Consider the following 23,154-nt stretch of genomic DNA (forward strand, 5'->3'; position numbering starts at 1 on the left):
AATAATTTTCAAGTGTCATTTCGATGGAGGTAATATTGACATGCCCTCTTTTCATGGTTCATTGACTTTGAAACTTTTGCATGGTTTACAAGTTAAAGATTGTGTTAAAGGTAAGTTCAACCGGAACGATTGGTATTCGGTTATATTAGCATTGGCATTTCTCATTTCTATGAAGGTTATTTGGCAATGCACCTTCAGTCATGGTTCATTGACTTTGAATATATTGCAAGAATAACATGTTTATAAAATATTGCAATTTTAATTTCAACATTTGTAAAATACTATAAATATCACAAAAAAGCGAGAAATATCTCTGTGTCAACAGTTTATGGGATATAAGAATAAATATATTGTGCAAAAATAATATGTAAGACAAGTACTATTAGACTTCATCATTGTCTATCTTGTGGAATACAATTTTTAGAAGTCTCAACTTCACTGCTGGATATGTCATGTCACTGTTTTGAAGGCTTTTCCATGAGTACACTCAATGCTATATGTGTAATATAAGTTCTTTCTTCATCCTGTAAAATATGTTAGATATTAACAAAGTGCAAATACTGAAAAATTTTGCCTGTTTAACTGCAATTTATTTTTATAGGATAAATTATAGGCTAGCTGAACCTCTCACTTGTATGACAGTCAAACAATAAAACTAGAAAATGAGGTAATGGTCAGATGAACCATGTCAGAATCATTATGTCAACCAATTAAAGTTAACCTTTAATCTTTAAAAATTAGCATTTACCAAAAATGCATAGAATTGAGGTACATGTCAGGTAAATCCTGTCTAAAGGACATGTATACCTTAATCAATCTATATACAGGTAACAAATATAGCTGTCCTATTTCACAGTCTTTAAAGGTACTTTCAATGAATAATTAGACTGCATCTAGTCTAAAATAAGCACAAAATGCTGATACATTATATATGTTCATTCTTTGCTAATTGTTTCTTTTGGACTTTTTGTAATTTGAATATTTTGAATTTGAACAGGACGTAAGACAAGGGTCATTTATACAACACATTTTGCACATATTGTCTGCGATAATCTTCTTTTCTGTAGATTGAGAGTTCATAAATAAGTAAAAGAACTGGATACAGGCATAGAAACACAAATATTGACACATGAAAACCTGTCAGATAGAAAGTCAGGATGCCATGTATGCATCAATATTGAAAAAGCTATAAAATGCCAAAATTGGTAATTTTTGCAGAAATTCTATAAAATAAAAGTTTAAATCCTTTAGTTTCATGCTATTTGACAAATTGACACCATCAAATCATTTAGGGAAGTTGCCAAAGTACAGATTCTATATTTACCGATTTCACCTCTTAGGTCCGAGACCACAATTATTTCGTAGTGCATTTCTTTTAGAACATAAATGGAAATTCAAAAAATCCACCTGTGCTTTCTCAATGAAATTTGTTCAGTGTGTTGTACTACTTTTGGAGCAAATTATATCAAAATTATAGAAAACTTCATCGGCTCTAACTCAAAATATGAACAATTTTATGTTTAGGGCGTCTTGAAATCTTTTGACAGCTTCCGAAGTGCTTCCCCCTACTTGCAATTTGAGGCATCAAACATGGAGAAATGAATTTGGAAAGGGTATAAAAAAAATTGGGAAGTAACCAACTGTCATCACTAGGGACTATATTCGTGGACAATGAAAATCATGAACGACAATTGTGGGCTCGGACCTAATAGGATAGAAAGAGTTGACCAATCTTAAAAATCCTTGGTATGACCAAAGCTTAATAAATTATAACACTGCTTACAAAGTTTCATAACAGTAGGATATATATAGGACAATATGTTACATTCTGTTCTCATCTTTGCGTGTTAAATTTTGACATTAAGATTGAAAAATTTCAACTATCAACATTTGGGGCTTTAAAAATTAAAATATTGCAAAAAAATACTTTTTAAATGCCTTAATATATAATTTATCATGTACTTAAAGCAATAGAGTACTCATTTGATTTATCAGACTTAGCATAATTATTCAAAAGTCAAATTCATATGAGCCTGTGCCTAAAAATTGAGGTTTTTCAATGAAGGGGGGCCTTAAATGAAGATGTAATATTTTCCAGCAATTTTAAATTTGTGAAGCTTTTTGGTTATAAATAATCCTTACATATGTATTGAATGTACTTTAAATGGAAAGAAAAGTTACAAATAACTTATTATATTAGTTTAAAAGGGTCTTAGGCCAAGTAAGACTGGAAATAATTTAGGGTCAATTTAGGCTGTGCCACATATTTACATTAAAAAATGCATATTGAGGCTATAAGAAATAAAAAATTGTGTTTTTTTTATCATTTCTATACACATGTGACATGATATAACAAATCTGAGCACAAAAAGACTTGCAATTAAATTTTCTTGCAGACAGTATGGTCTGATACAAAGATTTTTGCCTTTTTAGTGAAAACTTGCATGTAATTTTAGTCTCAACAGGCTTATATTTAAACCACTTGCTATCCTACAGAAGAAAAGAAAGATATTACCGGTATGTGAAATGGAACAGGTACAACAGACATTGTAAAGTGCTTTTTATACAAATTTAGTGAGGTCTTTATTATGGACTTCAAATTTTATGAACCGTGCTCCCCACTTTTGACTTCATCCAAACAGGACATTAGACAAGGGTTATTTATACAACACATTTTGCACATATTGTCTGAGATAATCTTCTTTTCTGTAAATTCAGAGTTCATAAATAAGTAAAAGAACTGGATACAGGCATAGAAACACAAATATTGACACATGAAAACCTGTCAGATAGAAAGTCAGGATGCCATGTATGCATTAATATTGAAAAAGCTATAAAATGCCTATTTTGAACATAAAATGCCAAAATTGGTAATTTTTGCAGAAATTCTATAAAATAAAAGTTTAAATCCTTTAGTTTCATGCTATTTGACAAATTGACACCATCAAATCATTTAGGGAAGTTGCCAAAGTACAGATTCTATATTTACCGATTTCACCTCTTAGGTCCGAGACCACAATTATTTCGTAGTGCATTTCTTTTAGAACATAAATGAAAATAAAAAAAATCCCACCTGCGCTTTCTCAATGAAATTTTTTCAGTGTGTTGTACTACTTTTGGGACAAATTATATCAAAATTATAGAAAACTTCATCGGCTCTAACTCAAAATATGGACAATTTTATGTTTAGGGCGTCCGAAGTGATAATTTTAAACCTTTTTCAGCGGGACCAAATCACTACTTTAATTTAAAATTCTGGACCCAATTTTTTTTACAGTGTAATTTGACCCCCCTACTTGCAATTTGAGGCATTAAACATGGAGAAATGAATTTGGAAGGGGTATAAAAAAAATTGGCAAGTAACCCACTGTCATCACTAGGGACTTATATTCGTGGACAACGAAAATCAAGGGACGACAATTGTGGTCTCGGACCTAATGATTCATGAAATGTCTTATAACTTTATAACTTTTGATTGAAAAGAGACACGTAAGTTTGGTTTGTTGTAAAGTCATATTTAAAGATGATAGTTTGGATTTCCCTTTTTTCATTTTCTCTTTTTAAAGTGAAAAATGGGAAAAAATCACTTTTTCATTACAACCGTAACCCACATGCTCAGCTCAAATAAATTATACTGTTCCTATAAAATTGCCTACTCCTTCTTATGTGTGCAATATTTTATTATAATCAGGGTTGATTTTGCTTAGTAATGGTCTTCAGGTGGCATTAGCATATGACTTTATGAAAATATGTACACTGGGTTCCACATATTAGAACTACAAAAGTAGGCCCCACTGTGCACCATCATTTTGAAATTTTGGAGTAAACACGAAGTTCACAAAAGTTCAAAACATTGGGCTATGATTTCATGTGGATAACTTTTGTTATATAAATATAAATTAATAAGGAACTGAAATTGTCAACATTGATTTTATTGCACACTAATTGTATTTATAAACTATTTATGATCTGTTAACCTTTGACATGTTGTTTTCTTAGCGGTCAAGTAAATTGTTGGCCACTTTAATTTGCGACTATTTCTGGTTTATTTTCAAAACTAATATATTGACAATTTATTAATATTTTTTCGTAAATAATATCTATTTTTATACGACTGCAAAATTTTTGTGGTTGTATATTGGTATCACGTCGTCGTCGTCATTATCATTTTCCGAAGACGGATGGTTTCCGGATAATAACTTTAGTATAAGTCAAAAGAAATCCATAAAATTTTAACACAATGTTTTTAACCACAAAAGGAAGCTTGGGATTAATTTTTGGGGTTATGGTCCCTAAGGTTTAGGTATTAGGGGCCCAAAGGGGTCCATAACAAGCACTTATCTAGTTTCAGGACAATAAGTTGTATATAAGTATTTCAATTACTCTGAAATTGTACCACAATGTTCATACCATTAAGCAGAAGGTAATCTAATTATCCTTTTACTTATAATAAGAGAGAATTTAACATTACAAGAAATCTTAACTTTCTTTTCAAGTAGTAATAATACAGTAACTAGTAAGTCCCTTAACAATTTAAGTTTAACTTTTAACGATTATTGTTATCGTTACAAAACAGCAGTACTCGAGTTATATGCGAAGAAATAATAATTACTGTTTTACTTCTTATTTTGTACTTCCTAAAAAACGGGAATGCTGATCGCGAAAGTCAAAATAAAAGCATGTGTTCGACTTGTTAAACTTTTTTCTTTGTAACTGGATTATTAATTTATTTATTTAATCTAAATTATCATAAACATTTGCGGAAACTTAGTTGAATAATTCGACAAATGAATCGTCTATCTTCAGATAGTATTCTCCTGTCTGGTTTGTTGATCTACCTGTACAAGCTTAGGTACAAGTGATTAGCGGTCTTAATCCGAATATCCCTCAGGCGTTAGAACTGTATTGGATTATAATATAAAAAAAAGCCTGAGGGTTATGCAATTACATGCATTTGATTATAATTGCTAAAAAAATGGCGTCGGGCTATAAAAATGATAACCGTTTTGAACGATGGCGGAAGACAATTTAACGATGGGGCAGGTCATTTGACGATGGCGGGGTGCCATTGTTAAACAGGCCATGGAGATCCCTGAGTTATATAAATTTATCATTTATGAAAAATGTTTTGGTTGACCATTATCGAATGTTTATTTCACAAATGTTTATAGACATGCTTCCGTTGTCATATATTTCAACTTGTTTAAGACAAGTCATTGGTCGTATTGTTTTCCATTTGCACAAAATTTGCCATAGCTGTGGAAACAACTAAAATCTGCCATAGATTAGGAAATTACAAAACCTGCCATAGATTAGGATTGTAAACAAGAGGGTCTCAAGAGCCTGAATCACTCACCTTGATTTTTTGGCATTTATCTTTTGTTTAAGAGTTTAAGTGTCCAATTTCATCGTAGTTTTTTTTTTTTTTTTGTTAGATTCAGCATATCAAAGAATCTTAAGAATTAAATTTTTGATGAAATCAAACAAAGTTTAATTTTAATTTTTAAGGTCTTACTTTGCTGAAAATTTCTGTTGTTTACAGTTTATTTTTATCATTAATAATATTCAAGATAATAACCAAAAACTGCAAAATTTCCTTAAAATTACCAATTTAGTGGCAGCAACCCAACAATGGGTTATTAGATTCATCTGAAAATTTTAGGGCTGATAGAACTTTACCTTATGAACACTTTTACCTATGTCAGATTTGCTCTAAATGCTTTGGTTTTTGATATATAAGCCAAAAACTGCATTTTACCCCTATGTTCTATTTTTAGCCATGGCGGCCATGTTTTTTGAAGAAACAGAAAATAAAACACAAACTTTATTCTAGATACCCTAAGGATCATTCAGCTTAAATATGGTTAGAATTGGTTCAATAGTTTCAGAGGAGAAGATTTTTATTAAAGTTAGAAAACATGATAAACAAATTGTGTTAAATTGTCCTTAAAGGGCAATAACTCTTTAAGGGGTCAATTGACAATTTTGGTCATATAAACTTATTTGTAGATCTTACTTTGCTGAACATATTTACTGTTTACAGCTTATCTTTAACATTAATACTATTCAAGATAATAACCAAAAACTGCAAAATTTCCTTTTGAACGGTGAGCTAAAAATCTGCCATAGATTTGGGATGGCATTATGTCACATTTGCATTTGCCATAGATTAGGAATCTGCCATAGATTTGGAACCCACCATAGATTTGAGTTCTAAATATATATCAAAATTTACTAAAAAATGTACAACTTGAGTGAATAAATCAAAATACAGAGGTGTAATTATATACATATAAACTAAACATAACAATTTATGCACATACCCTGTCAATCTGAATAAAAATTTGTCCTTTCTGATCTGAATACTCTATACACCTGGACTGTTCTCTGCAGTAGTCAAAATCCACTTCAAAGAAACATGGTATATTATCATAACAAATCTATATTGACTCTTTTAATGCTACTATAAATTCTATCTAGTTGGTATTTAAGAGGGCTTTTGAATTTTGTTCAGAAAGAAATTTCACATATATATAGTTCAGCTATGAGGTAAGTACTTGTTTTTCAAGTGCTTTTTATTAATCAGCTGATTTTTGCTAAATATAGCGTTAACCACACAATTTTCCAAAGTTTTACAAATTGGTCCATCGCTAAATCTCAATTTATCATTTTCCATTGAATATACTATGTTGTGTAACCTAGATTTTCATAGTTCAAAAGTCAGAGTGAAAGTGTAACTGCATGCAGCTTAAAATGAAGTTTCAAGTTAAGTTATTTTTTTTTATTAATCCAATGATATCAAATAATTTTATTAATGTAAATTTCAATACTGGAATGATACAAGCTGACATTTACAAAATATATATATAAGCCATTGAAGAAAACTCAGGGAAAGCAGCTATTATTCTGCATAAAGTTGAGATAAATGATTGCTGATGCAATAAACTGTTAACCAAATATAAATGATGTCACTAGATCCAGTCAGAAAAATTAATACTAGGTTTTTATAATATCACAATGGCAGAATAAGACTTTAAATATCTTTGTGACATCCATTCAATATCACCTCTTCCTCCTTTTAAATTGATACTGTCAATGATATATGGATATGCACTTTTGCAGCAAGGCTGCTGTCTTTGATTCAATAATTGCTATTTCTCCGTAGAATTTAATTCCTTTGATTGATTGATGATTGTTTTAAGCTGCATCAACGAAATAAGGGTATATATCATGTAATTTTGTTTATTTATGAATTCAACTCCAACTTACTGTCAAATGAGAATTTTCGACTTCCCTCCTTCTTCACACTTACAGCAGAACTACAATAGATAGGAATATTATATTTATTTTCATTTTAATTTGTTTGAAGAATTATTCTTATTTGACCGGCATCTTTTTTTCTTTTTTTTTCTTTTTTTTTTTTTATCAAAATGCGATAACAAAAAATAGTTTGGGGTAAATCTGAGTATGAAACTTCATCACTTTAGTTGACTCTGGATTAGCATCCATTTGTCTAGCACTCTATGGCAAATAAAGAGACAGATAAAAATTGAATAAGAACACAATTGAAAGAAAACAACTATTGCTGAAGGTTCCAGTTTCATTTAAGTGTCAGTTATACATGTTTTTACGATTAATTGAGATCCAGCCCTTTTATTTTAAATTATCTCAGTATTTTTTGTCCTACTGATTTTTTTTTACATTCTGATTTTCTTTGTTATACACATTGCAATACTTTACCCATTTCAATAAAAATATATTTTCAAATCCACAAAGCAGCATACATAACAACAGCACTTACCAACAATTCCATACAACCTGTCCTTCATTATCTATTAACATAGCGTCAAGACAGCACACATCCTAAATACAAATAAAGCATATAAAGTTCAAGTCATATAAAAGAAATCATTGAACGGTCTCTACATTATTAAAATATTTTCCATTTTCTGATTATATATTTTACAGTCATGCTGTCAGCAGCTAGAGAAAAATAATAAAAAATGGGTCAAGGTCTCAAAAGGCAAGTTTGCAATATATGGACTCATCAATGTAAATTATTTACAATTAGTTGCAATAATGTGAAAATTGTACCATTTGTAAGATAAAAAATAAGTTCATAAGTCTTGAAAAGTGTGATTTTTCGAGATTCCATAATAGCAGGAGCACAATTTCAACATAATTGCATTTCAGGGAGTTTTGTTGAAAACAGTAGGTGTTTTTGCACAAAATTAGGTAATCATTTTCCATGCCAACACACCTGCTATAAGTGGGTTTTTGGACACTGTGCAACCTGTTACTAGAAAATGACAATAAGGATAAGCATTTTAAGAAAATGCTCTTTGTATTTTACTTTTGCAATGTCAGAGCTGTTTAAAGCTTGCTGTGTGGGTTTTTCTAATTGTTGAAGCCCTACATATATAGTGACCTATAGCTGCTAACTTTTACATAATTTGGTCTCTGGTGGTTAAATGTCTCATTGTGAATCTAACCACATTTTTTATTATTTTCATTAGTTAGAATATTTGTTTCTTGTCACGAGTAAAATTTATTAATGAGAACTTCAAATACATTAAATACAATTTTATTACCCTCTTAGACATGAAATCCTGAAAATGTGTTTTAAGCATCAAAATAACAAACCTTTATCTTATTTTTGAAAGCATCAGTCTTCCATGGAAATTCAAGTTCTTTTTGAAGTATCTGTCTATCAGTTTCCTTCATAAGATGAAATTGTGCAAAACCATTTCCTAAAACGAGTATTAAAATAATATCAAACATGTTTCTTTTATAATGAACTAGCTTCATTTATATTATACAGAATATGATGTTGCATTTTGTTTTACATAAAAGCTATAACATCTTTTATATAATCAAGCAAATAAATTTCAATTGCAAAGCAATAGAGACATAACTGGGAAAATGTTGAAATAAGGAATTTTAGGCAGTTTAAAGAAATGGAAATAAAAAAAAAATTAGACGAACAGATCAAAAAGACATACCTTTTGTAGGCAGACATAAAAGATAAATTGTGTGTCCCTTCTTCACAAACTATAACCATTCGGCTAAGAATGGATCGGAAAGTAATTCACATTTTTTCAAACAATATCTGACTAAAATTCACTATTTATGTTCTTCTACTGGATAAACTTACTAATATCTGAGTTTGGACATTCTACATTTGTGAACTGTTGGTCCCAAATTTCTTGCTTCATTGTTCTAAGCTGTATAGTACAACTGTAGCCATATAAACCTGTATATATTCAATTTTTTTTTGTTACTCACACACATAAAATACAAAACAAAAGTTACAAATATCAATTGAAAAATGATAAAATCAAGCATGATTAAAACATCTAATTCTTCATCTAATTGAGACTTTAAGTGCCTGAATGGTTTAACTAACTACCCCATAGATATGAATTGTAACAAGAACTCAAAGTTAGAACAACTTTTAATAATATGTTTTTATACGGTATGAATTATTCATCTTATAATACTGCCCTTGAAACAAACATCATCTACAGACCGTTGGGAATGTTGATTTTATGTGATTTTTTTCTACCTTCCTGGAACAAGCATATATTGACCCTGCTTTTCAAATTGTGTGCTGTCCTTTATTTCTGTGTTCAAATAATTGGGTATCCTGTTGGTAGCTTCACTGCATTTTTTAAAAATTATGGATTAAGAAAAAGCCTGCATATCTTTTGTAGACAGATATAAAAGATAATGAAATTCTGATAATTGTTTGCAGATGTGACCTTTTATGCTGGATGTCTTCTGTTTAATTTATTGTATGTAACAAAACACTTACATGACTGATTTATTACACATTTCAAATTTCAACTCCTTTTTGTGAAAGAGTCTACACCAATAAGTACTACCATTATTTTTGTCTTCCTGAGATTAACTAAAAATTATTTCAAATATTTATGTTGGCAACATCAAACCTCCAATGACTCTCAACATTCAGGGGAATAAAACTATTTAACATACCATATGTAGACTCAGGTAAACAGGCAAGACTTTTTTCCTTTGGTGACTGATACATCCTTTAATAGAAAGAAATCAACTGTTTATCAAACAAAATATATCTTCTTATGCTGCACTAATATTTATGACTAAACAATAATTTGTAAAGGGTTCCACAGAAACCAGTGTCTCGCATGTGATTGCTGCAGTCAGTGAAAAAGTGTAATGCTGACCATAAAAACTTAAAAGTATGTAGATTCATCAGTAAAATGCAGAATTTGTATTTAAGGTGGATTCATGGTATACTGCCATCTTGGATTGTACAATCACAGTACACAATTGGTCTAGATCTTTGACCAATCTGCAAAATTGGAGACAAATTGGATAAGTTAGGCTGTTTATTCATAGAAAGAAAACATAGTGATTTATTGCATTATCCAAAATGTTTAAATAAATACCAAATATTTGTGTTTTTAGAAAAATAACACTGTGACCCATACTTTTTATTATATTTTTGGAAAAAGCATAGAAAAATCTTTATTTTGGCAAAGTATAAAAAAAATCTATCTGAGAAAATATATACCTATGATCTACCTTAAATCAAAAACTCCTGCTTCATATGCTATTTTTTATATCTTAAAGATAAACTACTGTCAATGTTTCATAACAATCAATGAACATTAAAAATTAAATTTATTAAGTCATAAACATGTATTAATTCCAGATTGTCTGTTAATGTCATTTTAAAACTTATTCCAGACATCTTTCAGTAAAATATTGAAAAAAAAACCAAAGTTTTGCTTCACACATTATCCTTTTACAAACTTTAACTGTATCTATAAAATCAATGTCAAAAAAATAAAATCTTAATAACATTGAAGTATAAATCAAATGGATGTTGAATGTGTAAAAAAACAACATTTACTAACTTTGATGATGTTCCCATGATACATTTTTTCACCAAACCAGGAAGCCCAGCAGCTATTGCAATAAAAGCAATTTCTCCACCTTCCTAAAAAGAAAGATACTACATAAACTTCAGAAGTATGTTATAAATTAAAGTCATTAATGAATTCCTAATATGGTTGTCACAAAAATAAATAAATATAATATATTTTAAGCATCTGTTTGATATGTAACATTATACATTTTATACATTTTTCAACATACACATACAAGAGATAAATTTATTTTAGTGCCTAAATGCCTCTATAGTGCATTTTTGATGCTTTTATAAATGAGTAATGTGATAGATTTATTTGTGGAGATAAAGAATAACTAGAATTGCCATTGCAAGCAATAGCAGATGTCACCCTTCCCCTATTGCCACTAAGCGGCAGCCATTTCAAAACAATTTAATGGTGAATGCAGATCTATGCATTGCAATATATCTTGCTGTAAATTTTCAGTACATTTAGAGCATTGCCAAAAGTTTCACATTTCTGCTGTTTCCATGGCAACGGCAGCCATTTTGAAAATTCCAAAGTCAAAAGTCTCATTTATACATGCCAGTTAACAATAATATTAAGTTTCATTAAGTTTGGAGCATTTTAAAAATATTTGACATTTTCCCAGTTTCCATGGCAACGGTGGCCATTTTGGAAATTCCAACTTCAAAAGTCTTATGCAGACTTGACAGTGAACAATCATATAAAGTTTCATCAATTTTGGAGCATTTTGAAATTTTTGAAATTTTTGACATTTGTGATGGTTCCTATGGCAACAGAGACCATTCCCAAAATTTAATTGCATAAACCACATTGGTACATGGGAGGGAACATACCATCAAAGTTTCGATGGATTTGACCTACCATTTTAAGAAAGTAAATGCCACTTTAAGGTTTTTGGATCATTTTGACCTGTTTTGCATTGTTTCCATGGTAACGGCAGACATTTTCGAAATTCCAACGCCAAATTCCAGGGCTCACACTACTTCAGAATTATAGGGAGAAGTGACTTCTCTTTTTGAAACTGATAGGGAGAAGTGGTGAGATTTGAAAGAGAAGTGCTCATTCGCGCGGTGCGCTACAATGTTTGGATTTTACTATAGTTTAAAGGGTCATATATAAATGATGTTCTTTTTATATTATTCAATTCATATCTGAGTATACAATTAAAGTAACATTTCAAATTAAAAGTTGTTTAAGTTTTACTAAGGTTCTTGTGAGAAACTACCAACTAAATATTTAATATCAAGCACTAAAAAAAAACTTTTTTTATTTTAAAAAATGTAAAGAAATTATAATATATCAATTACAATTTAATTCAAATCTATCATGTGTATGAAATTCAGTGTTTCTCATCAAAAAATATAAAAGTTATTAAGCTGGGCCATAATATAATTAATAGTCTCAGAGTTAAGCCACTTTGAAACAATCCTTAAAAAATATAGGGAAATATATACACCAATCAATTAGATGTAACTAAAAGTCTCTTAATGCGTGTGGAATACGTAATTTTTCCCTTTGGAATGAATATTTTTCTGTCAGCTGTTCCATCTGTGCGTAGTAATTATTGTAAAAGTACGGATTTCGGTCATAACTGGTCCGGTTCAGATCCGTAGTTTAGAAGTCGGTCAATGGCGGACGAATGCAAGAAAATTTACAAAAATAAACGATGTTTGACAAGTTATTTGGAAAGGAACATGACGTTTTTAATGCAATAAATGGATTGAACATTTACTGGAGGCAACTTTTATCATGTTTAAATGAAGTAACAAACTTATTTTGCTGCCGAAATTTAGGTTGATGTACGTTTTCGAGTAACAAGCACCGGAACTTGCGGAAATGCACGTAGTGATAAAAAGTTGTATTTTTATCAAATAACCTGCTACAAACTGCAAAGACAATGCTTCAACCTCTTTTCTTAAGATAATGAATCGTTTATGTCTAAATTTCTTTAACTATCAATAAAAAATTGATGTTTCATCAACTTGGTAAAAATTGAAAATGTCCGATGACGGAAGCGACTGAAAGCGAGTATCGTCAAGAACAGGGCGACTTGTTTTCGCTTTTGGGGGTCGGGGAAAGCGAAGTGACGGTCGGAAAAGCGACTTCTTCGCCCAAGTTGCCTGGTAGCGTGAGCCCTGAATTCCACATCTACCAATGTTGCTCATCGTTACTGTGAAGTTTCAAAAAATTTGGAGCATTTTGATATTTTTGAAATTTTTGGTGCAGTTTCCATGGCAACATAGTAGTTCCAATGATTGCCAAAATCATCCAAAAACCTGTATATGCCGGGCACCTACATTGTATTAAAATATAATGATTCTAAGTTTAAGCATGTCATAATAATTCACCAAAACCAAAAACAGGAATTTTTCACATTTGTTCCGTTTCCATGGTAACGGCAGCCATTTTTAATGGTCTTAAGACCTACAGTTACCCAAAATTTTGTGTTCCCTATTATACTTAACTATCATTAAGATTGGTTCCATTGGCTCCAAGAAAACTGGACGACAAAATAGGTGGAAGAATAATAATAATAATACAGAAAAAGAAACAGAGGAAAAGCAATATGTCACCCGACATTGTCGATCGGGTGAAATAAATAGATTAAGACTGTGGATAACAAAAGGAAACATGTTAAATCAACAGCAGGTTTAAAATAACAATAAAAAATATAGAGTGAATGTCAAGAAGACAGTAATACTGTAGAAAACTAATTTTAATATGTGTTCATACATTTTTGCATCTTTACATCATAATGAATGTGTCGAACTTAGATTTTTTCTTATATTCATTCACGAACAAACATAGAAAATCAGAAAAATGAATTGGTGAAGAAGGCAGATCATAAGTCAGAAGTAAAAAAAAATATGATTTGACAAATATTCTACAACATATTCAATCATAATTTTACTATACCTTCCATACACCAATTGTAATACCATCTTCAAGTGCAAACACTTTTAGATTTTCATCAGTACCAACAGGCTTTAATTTGTCTATTGCTGAACTAAGTTTGTGATCCATTGAGTATAAAAGTGACCTTTGATATGGCCTGAAAAGAAAATGATATTTTGATATCATAAGAAGAATTAAACTTAACTGTTTTAAATCAAGCTGCTTAATCATCAAAAGTATAACACTTCATCACAACAGTTACAATTAATAAATCTCTGTTATTAGACTAGGTGAGATATTACCATACACCTCTCAAAATTATACTTTTTCATTAGATATATACTTCCTATAGATTTTTTTATTGGGAATATGACTTTTGAGTTTCATTCAAATATCTCATAAAAAGTAGAACAAAAATTAAGAAGTTGTTTCACTTAAGTGAGACAATTACCACTAATATTGAAATAAAAACATAATTATCTCCCCTTTCATATTTAAAACCAATATTTTATTTCTTTAGACACATCAAATAGTAATAATATAATAAATATAGGAAACAAATGCAGTAACTATTAAAGTCTCCACATAATTCCTTTTTTTTTGTTGGCAGATTTTGATGACAAAATAATTACCCATTTGAGACAACTTTTCCTGTTTTACTGTCATGAAACAGTGGGTTACAGGAATACAGTGAGAGTTTTTTCACATTATTAGCGGGTATCATCTTTAGTGAGAACCATCTGACTGACACAGACATAAGATGATAACTGATATCCTGGTGTTGTAAACAATGTTCATTCCCACTTGTGTCTGTCATAACTATCTGCCAAGATATTCCACCAAACCTAATATCAATCAAAATCACAAAATTCAACAAGCATATATAATACATCTTTTAAAAACATAACTACTGTAAATTAGGATATTTTGGTTGTGGTATTATTTTTTGGTTCTTATGTTAGATGATCCCTCTTACTTGATTACCAGATCAACAGAAATTGTGACTAAAATTTTAGTTTTCATTCAATAAACTGGAAAATTTTAAGGACAAATAAGAAGTGATCACAAGTTAAAAAACTTGTCACTGTCAAACTGCTGACAAACTATAAATCAGGCTTTCCAGAGGAAAGTGTGACAGAAATAATGTTGGGAGCCCCTATAGAGTGAGGGTGTAATGTCAATTATGCTTAAAGAGTACCTATTGGACTTGGATGGAAATTTGTCAAAAACTCTTAGTATCTGTGAAAATAAATGAATCTACAGTAGACTTATAACGTGTTCTTATTAAGTTGAATACAGATGGCGGTTGGAATCTGTTGTGGTGTCCAATACCATTTGTTAATTATGAAATACTTCATGGAAGCCATAGATTGTTGGAAATTTACACATGGCCTGGGCCGTGATATTCGTTGATTTTATCCCTCGCTTACGCTCAGGATAAAATTCGAATACCACGGCCCAGGCCATGAGTAAATTTCCAACAATCTATAGCTTCCATGAATTATTTCGATTCTAATAGGACAAATACGGTCATTAAAAAACTGAAGCGAGGGCGGGTATGCTGTGTGTGTGGCTGTTCTTTTTTACTCCCTGTTAGATAAAGCTCAAATATCTTTATAAATATGAAGCTTGTATAGGTTATTTCGTGAATAACTGCTAGAAAAACCTTTTTAATTCTTTAAATTCTCAAACCCAACATTTGCCATTTTTAATTAACATGTTTTGTTCGTAAGCTTCCGTCAAATCCAAAGTTGACATTTTGTAACTAAGGAGCTGCCATGTTGATTTGCTGAAATGAGTAAATATGCAAATAATGCAATAGAATAGAAAATAAAACAAAACCTACGTCAAAAATCAGTTTTAATACAATATCACAGTGTTGTTTACAAAGCTAAAGAAGCACGTCATATTAGAATCCTGCTTTTTAATAAATTTTAAGAAAACCATCTTACCAACAGTTGAAGTTATTTGCATCAAGTTTTTACTAAAAAAAAAATATATGTAAACTAACTTATTCTCGTGGATACTTTATATTGCATTTAGCCCTTTTAAGACTACTGCGTGTTAGTTTTTTTGGTTTCTGTTTTCTTATATTCTTGATGGATTGATTTGAAGGTAGAGTCCGGTTATATATTTTTCCAAAGACTTAATTTGCATGTTTGTCTTACTCGCCAAACTCAACAATATATTAATCTTTTTCTTACTTGAAGGCATTTTCGACATCCTTGCAATGAATTACACCTGTATATGGGTTCTTTTTCTTCAGAAGTTTTAGAATTCTTTTGTTTCTCATCTCTATACACCTTAAATAAATAAAAAAATATATAGAACTAACAAGAATTTGTGTCTCTAGGACAATATGTCCTAGCACTTTTCTTTGATTGGTAAATCTTGAAATTTGGATAAAACTTCCAGTTTGGCATATATAATATCTGTATTAGTTGGTTAATGTGGATAGTTTTTCAAATCATACCTCATCTTCTTATTTTTACACTTTGTGGTCTGTTTAAAAATAGTTTGACCAAAACAATCTTAAATGAAATCTCAAACCTGATATGGAACAATTACAAACAAATTTTAAATTACTGGGGGTATAATATTGAAATTTATTATATAAAGTTAGTTAGATATATTTAATGCAACAGTGTTACATGTAGGTAGTTAGTTGGTACATTTTGTAGTCCTGACAAATGGCAAATGGAAAAATATAATTTTGTTACTATAACATACAATTTTAGACCTAAACTGAGCATGTTCTGTTACTGTAATTGCATTTCAGGCATGATATATAAGCATGATAAGTGGATTTGAGGAACACAAAAAAGAATAAATATGATACAAATTGGAAAGTATATATATATATCATTGTAAATATAAAACTATATAGCAGACAAGCATGTCTTTTCTTAAATTAATATGATATTTAAAAAAAAAAAACTTTAAAAACTAAATAATACTATTCGTAACAACCTCTGCATAAAACTAGATTTCAGATTGGATGACTTCAGGTCTCCAAGCTGTTGACTGCCTACTTGGGAAGGAACACATGCTTGTAGCAATGGCTTCCATAATAAACTAAAATACAAAAGACAGCATAATTAATCATGAACTCATTTCACATATTTTTTACATGATTTCATTCTTATAGTAATGACTTCCACATTTGACTAATATAATAACAAGATGCTCAAAAGGGCCTGGGATTAACTTGACACAAATATGTAGTGGAACATTATTTTTATAATATGATATAGACTCTCCTGTTTAATTCAATTTCAAGTAGAATTTTACATTTTTTTTATTTTGATTCTGTGAAACAAATACAGGGGAAATTGGCCTTTGTTATCATGGTTATGAAATATAATCAAATTTCATAAATCACATTAAATAATGTTAAAAATTTGTAAACTGATCTTATAAAAGGATAAAAATATTTGTTTGATAAAATATGCATGCAGCAAATAACTATAATTACTTGTCAGATGAAAGCAGGTGCCACAGATGACAAACTTGAGCCACAGATAATAATTCTCCTATTGACAGATATCCAAATATCTTTAGTATGATTTCATTTGGTAAACTGAAAAGTAAATGAAAAACATTGTGTTATCAGTTTTACACAGCAGTGAATGAATATTAATTGCTAACTAAAACTTACTTGTGCTAAAAAAGTCAAATATGTGAGTTGATTTTGCCAATTGATTAGGGACTTTTCATTTTGACTTTTCCTTAGAATTCAGTATTTTTGTTATTTCAATTTTTATGATACATGACATGTATGAATTACCTACAGTTTGTAGAAATGAAGTACTGCTTAATTCACTTGCCCAGTTGAAATACAGATACTAAAATAAAGTAACTACAATCTCTGGTTGATAAAGAATGACTATTGAATGAGATCTCCTTAAGAAAGAGACATTTAAATAAAACGATGCTCATTCAAGCCAAAAATCAATGGTTAATTTAATTTAGCAATGGTAATTCCTATTCATTGCAAAGTAAATAATCCTGTTCCCCAAAATCAGATGGTGTTTGAAATGGTATTTAGTTTTAGCAAGGTTAACTGCAAGAGGTTTTCAATGAGAACTTAATTTCTCATGGACTTTATTTTTGTGTGCAGCAGAAGTAATTACTGAATGATTGCTTTTCAAGGAAAATTACAAGTTTCCATTGAATCAACTCAACAGAAGACAAAATGGAAGACAAGACCTATTTCATCAATTCAATAAGACAGTTCACGTTCCACGAATTTAGATACTCTGATCAATACCAACTTAATCCCATGAAAGGTTTAATTTGCTTTGTAATAAGACTATATTTAATGTAATGCATCACACAAGCAAATGCACAATTAATTCAAAATTAACTTACTCATATATTGTTGCTGTTTTTAGCCTCCTTGCATAGGTTTTCACTGCAGTCTTTCTGCTGGCTGGTACTCTATAAAACAGTAATGTTTTTTTACAATTATGGGCCAAGTAAACTTAACAATCCTTTGAGCAAACTTATTCTTCCAAGTTATCACACCCCAAGAGGTGTCAAATACTGAAAACAAGCTAACTTGTAGTATAACACACTAGTCCTTTCTCGCATGAGTTTTTATTACTAATAAATAGTCAACTTGTGCCCATCATGCCCATAGCAAATCAGTAATTACTTATGCAAACTTATTCAATTTTCATTGTCATCAACTTGTATGACTAAATAATAATATATCAAACATAGGATTAATTAGAATATTTAGCTGGTCAGATAATTATAGCAACAAAAACTGTCCTAAACAAACAGTCAAACAAACAAAAAGAAAAAAAAAGAAAACAACTACCGGCATTAAAGCACAAATATATTTATTCATGATCCATGCACAAAGTTGAACATTATTTGGATCTCACGTTTGTTAAAGTTTTTTTGATTTTTTTGACAAAAGATGTTTCCATGTGACAGCTCATTCCAGATAAATTTGAGCATCATCAAAATGAGCAAATTTCAAACCATACCTGCTAGTTCTGACTCTTGGGGGAACTGCTGTTTCCTGTGATCTAAAATTAAAGTTCTGAATTTTACAATTCTTGTAGATAAGTTGGTCTTTTTTAAAGAATAGTTTCAAATATTTCTGTGACAAAAGTTATAACTCTCCTTATTTTTAAAGAACATAATTTTGATTTTACTCTAGAGCAGCGGTTTATCATAATTCATAGATGAATTTAAGAGTTCTTTCTTGAACTTTGTCCATTGTAACAGAACTTAACGTGTGACTCCTCCATGAAAATTTCACCAACGTAAAAATGTTTTTACCTTAAATTACATTTCAGTAAAAATTATCAATTATTATGTCAAATATGTTTATATAGAGTAGAATAGAATATTTTTATTTCCAAAATTACAGGGCCCATCAAGAGCATAAAATCAGATACAATTGATTGACATAATTGGTAACTACAACAATAAAAGTCACAGAGTACATTTAAATATATAATAAGTATATTAGCATTGGTCAGTCAATTGACCATTTTGGTCATGTTGAATTATTTTTAGGTCGTCCTTTGCTGTACATTATTGCTGTTTACAGCTTATCTCTATCTATAATAATATTCAAGATAATAACCAATAACGGCAAAATTTCCTTAAATTACCATTTCAGGGACAGCAACCTAACAACGGGTTGTCCGAATCATCTGAAAATTATAAAGGGCAGATAGATCTTGACCCGATTAACAATTTTACCCCTATAGCAGATTTGCTCTAAATGCTTTGGTTTTTGAGATATAAGCCAAAAACTGCATTTTACCCCTATGTTTTATTTTTAGCCATGGCAGCCATCTTGGTTGGTTGCCCGTGTCACCGGACATATTTTTTCAACTAGATACCTGAATGATGATTGTAGCCATGTTTGGTTTAATTTGGCCCAGTAGTTTCAGGGGAGAAGATTTTTGTAAAAGATTACTAAGATTTATGAAAGATGGTTAAAAATTGACTATAAAGGGCAATAACTCCTTAAGAGGTCAACTGACCATTTTGGTCATGTTGACTTATTTGTGAATCTTACTTTGCTAAACATTATTGCTGTTTACAATTTATCTCTATCTATGATAATATTCAAGATAATAACCAAAAACAGCAAAATTTCCTAAAAATTACCAATTCAGGGGCAGCAACCTAACAACGGGTTGTCCGATTCATCTGAAAATTGCAGGGAAGATAGATCTAGACCTGATAAACAATTTTACCCCAGTCAGATTTGCTCTAAATGTTTTGGTTTTTGAGATATAACCCAAAACTGCATTTTACCCCTATGTTCTATTTTTAGTCATGGCGGCCATCTTGGTTGGTTGGCCGGGTCACCAGACACATTTTTTAAACTAGATACCCAATGATGATTGTGGCCAAATTTGGGCCAGGTGAGCTAAAAAGCCATATATATTGTGAAAAAAGAATAAAATTATGTTATATGCATTCATTCTCTAATCATTTACTTGACTGAGTGTCAATATTTATACCTGATCTCCTAATTAAGGTTCATCATAATCTTTTGCCAAAAATGACCATATTTACACCACAAATTTTACTCTGAGTAACAGACACACCTGTGCACCTGCGATAGTTTTAAGGCATGAATGGACATAGATTATTTTAAATGCATTTTATGGTTCAGAAAATTATAAACTTTTCTTGATTTTGCTATTCATTTTTTTTCATTCCTGCAGAAGGTACAAAAATAAACTCAGTCAGTCAGGGGTGCTACTTAAACAAGTGATTTCATTATCACCTATTTCAATGATTTGATAAATTCAGTTATCACCTATTTAAGTGATTTTGGTGTTTCCTTTGATCTTCAAATGCTAATTTCATTGATTTTCCATATTTTCACAAACTTTTCTATAATTTTCCTACATAGATCAATTATCCCTTTATCTATGGATATTAACTTCACCAGTGCGCTTGAGCAGTAAGTTAGTGCGCTAAAGCATTTAAAAGTACCCTTGGGAATTGTTCTGTAATCAAATATTCATTAACTACTCTGACTATCAGACAAAGGTCAACAATATTAGGTAACCTGATTGGTTTTCTTTAGAGTTAGAATGATATACTTCAAGGTTATGTCCTACCAACTATTCCAGAAAATGCATATTTTAAATAAATTGTAAAAACTGACAGGCTTATCAAGCAAAAGACAATTTCTAGATGTACATAGTTGTTTTTTCAATGGAATTCTTTTCTTTTTACCAATAAAAAAATCAAGCTTGTGAGAAAAATATCAAGAAAAAGTTATAAACACTTATTGAAGTGATCTTCTCAAATTACTTGTTTCAGTGATTTTAAAAAGTCTGTGTCTATTTATAGATTTTTTTTTAATATTTCACAGTCAAAATCACTTGAAGAAGTGATTCTGAAATCACTTGTTTAAGTAGTACCCCGGACTGTCAGTTGGGAAAACTTTGAGAAGTTCCCCTCATTAATCGCTGTTGTGAGTAGTATTGATTTAAATGGACAATAGATACCTGTAAATAATAGGTTATTTAAACTGTGTAACTGAGTGGACCGTATCAAATGAAACTTGTGTGTTTGTTTATTTTGCTATCTTCTTCAGACTGAAAATAAATGGTCCTACCATGCATTAAAACTTTCCTAGATGCATCAGTTTGTCTGTATTCATAGTAGATTTTTGAGTAAAAAACGGCCATATCAGATTTGCTCTAAATGCTTTGGTTTTTGAGATATAAGCCAAAAACTGCATTTTACCTCTATGTTCTATTTTTAGCTATGGCGGCCATCTTGGTTAGTTCTCCGGGTCACCAGACATAATTTTTCAACTAGATACCTGAATGGGATCATGTTCATGATGTTGATGGAACACTCCTTCGCTTTATCGATTTTCAAGGGAAAGGTCAAATAGGGCAAGTGTATTGGTATGTTTGGGCTTACTTTTTCATTACAATGGTAAAAATAAGATTATATATCTCGGATGACAATAATATTGATTATAATGCTCCAGAGTAGTTATATAAGAAACAACTGCGCACTTTAATTTATCCAGTGAGCTCTTGTGCATTGCATTGTGCATAGTCTGAGATTACTCTGACGTCCAACGGCTGTTTTGCCAGACAAGCTAGGGCCGTGGGACGTCAGAGCTCGTCCCATATCAAAAAGTGGATATTTGCCCACCCAAAATAGATGCGCTGCTTCGTCGCTTCTGGTGCCGACTGGCGGCCTTGAAATTATATCAATCGGGCATCAATCTGTTCATTTTTCATTTATCTATTCATTTATGTAAATTTCACCTACATGTACCTGCCAACCTTTATTTTTCCATATTTAGACAGATTTCACTGTGACCCATCGATTCAGACATTTTTCTTTTATTTTCAAATGGACTTCAAATTACGAAGGATTTCGCGACCTCGAGACTCAAATATGCAAATAATTATACTTTTATGTCCCACAGCCCCAGCTTGTCTGGCAAAACAGCCGTTGGACATCAGAGTAATCTCAGACTACATTGTGCATAACAGTCCACATTTTGGTTTCTGAAACGTATAGATATTATCTTGTATTCGGTTCTTTCCTCTAGAGTTTTCTATGCCCATTACTTAACATGAACTGGATGCAATATTATATCAATCACTGAGGATATATGTGTATTTCGGGATCCTGGAATTCTTTTTTTTCGAATTTCATGATGTCTGTTTGTCAGGATTTAAATTTCTTTAAATTGGGACCTACTGATTTCATGTTTTAAAGCCTGGGATTTCAGGATCAGGACCCCTCTGACCCCCCCCCCCCCCCCCCCCCCCCCCCCCCCGGTCGGTCCTCTATGGTTGGGTTGTTGTCTCTTTTGACACATTCCCCATTTCCATTCTCAATTTTAATTTTACCAATATATCATTAGTAGATAATTTAGACATAAGCTTATTTTGAAACAATTTCCTAGTTTTCATGAGTTTTCTAGCACAGCATAGGTGTTACATTTGTACCTAACTGTGGTTTGCTTTTGTTTGTTGGTTAGATATTCTGCAAGCTGCTTTCTGTGATTTTTGACATCCATTACTTTTACAAATTACTGATCAAAATCCATTCCTCACGTTGTAGTTAACCTTATTTTTCTATTTAATCGAAAGTGCTGTGCGTGGTTTCGAGTATTGAAGAGCAAAAGTAAGGGTTGAAAGTTGTTTACATGTTGATAAGTGGGAAAAGTGTAGGCTTTATTTCGTTCCCATTATATTTTCGCCCTAGATCGGTTCGCCCCTTGAAGTGAATCCGAATAGAATATATTTCAAAGATATACACCTAAATGATTCGTCATCATACAATTTCATATGCTTTTTGTTTGTTTTTACAT

The 23,154-nt window shown here is 30.9% G+C and overlaps 1 protein-coding gene across 2 annotated transcripts; it reads right to left on the reverse strand.

Moving 5' to 3' along the window:
- Positions 1-239: 239 nt before the first annotated feature.
- LOC143079681 (F-box only protein 15-like) lies at positions 240-23,025 on the reverse strand. Of its 2 annotated transcripts, XM_076255164.1 has the most exons (16): positions 22,790-23,025; positions 18,815-18,856; positions 18,189-18,257; positions 17,293-17,397; positions 16,788-16,892; positions 16,022-16,120; positions 14,450-14,662; positions 13,839-13,974; positions 10,902-10,984; positions 9,997-10,052; positions 9,155-9,253; positions 8,644-8,750; positions 7,802-7,863; positions 7,270-7,319; positions 6,324-6,406; positions 240-524 (listed from the first exon to the last, which is right to left on the reverse strand). In XM_076255164.1, the coding sequence occupies exons 1-16, from the start codon at positions 22,858-22,860 to the stop codon at positions 456-458; spliced, it is 1,449 nt and encodes a 482-aa protein (XP_076111279.1). In that variant the 5' UTR covers positions 22,861-23,025; the 3' UTR covers positions 240-455. The 2 variants fall into 2 exon arrangements, with proteins under 2 accessions (XP_076111279.1, XP_076111280.1); XM_076255165.1 differs by lacking the exon at positions 18,815-18,856.
- Between the last annotated feature and the right edge of the window lie 129 nt (positions 23,026-23,154).

This window comes from Mytilus galloprovincialis, chromosome 6 (genome assembly GCF_965363235.1).
Source record: "Mytilus galloprovincialis chromosome 6, xbMytGall1.hap1.1, whole genome shotgun sequence".
Classification (NCBI taxonomy): domain Eukaryota; kingdom Metazoa; phylum Mollusca; class Bivalvia; order Mytilida; family Mytilidae; genus Mytilus; species Mytilus galloprovincialis.

What these genes read in the sequence shown, in the direction of transcription:
- LOC143079681 (XM_076255164.1), bottom strand. Translation starts at nt 22,860, where the DNA reads ATGGATGTCAAAAATCACAGAAAGCAGCTTGCAGAATATCTAACCAAC. An exon ending in CAAAAGCAAACCACAGTTAG is followed by an intron (nt 18,857 to 22,789) that starts GTACAAATGTAA and finishes CTTTAATTTTAG; the next exon opens with ATCACAGGAAACAGCAGTTC. An exon ending in CAGGTTGTATGGAATTGTTG is followed by an intron (nt 7,320 to 7,801) that starts GTAAGTGCTGTT and finishes TATCTATTGTAG; the next exon opens with TTCTGCTGTAAGTGTGAAGA.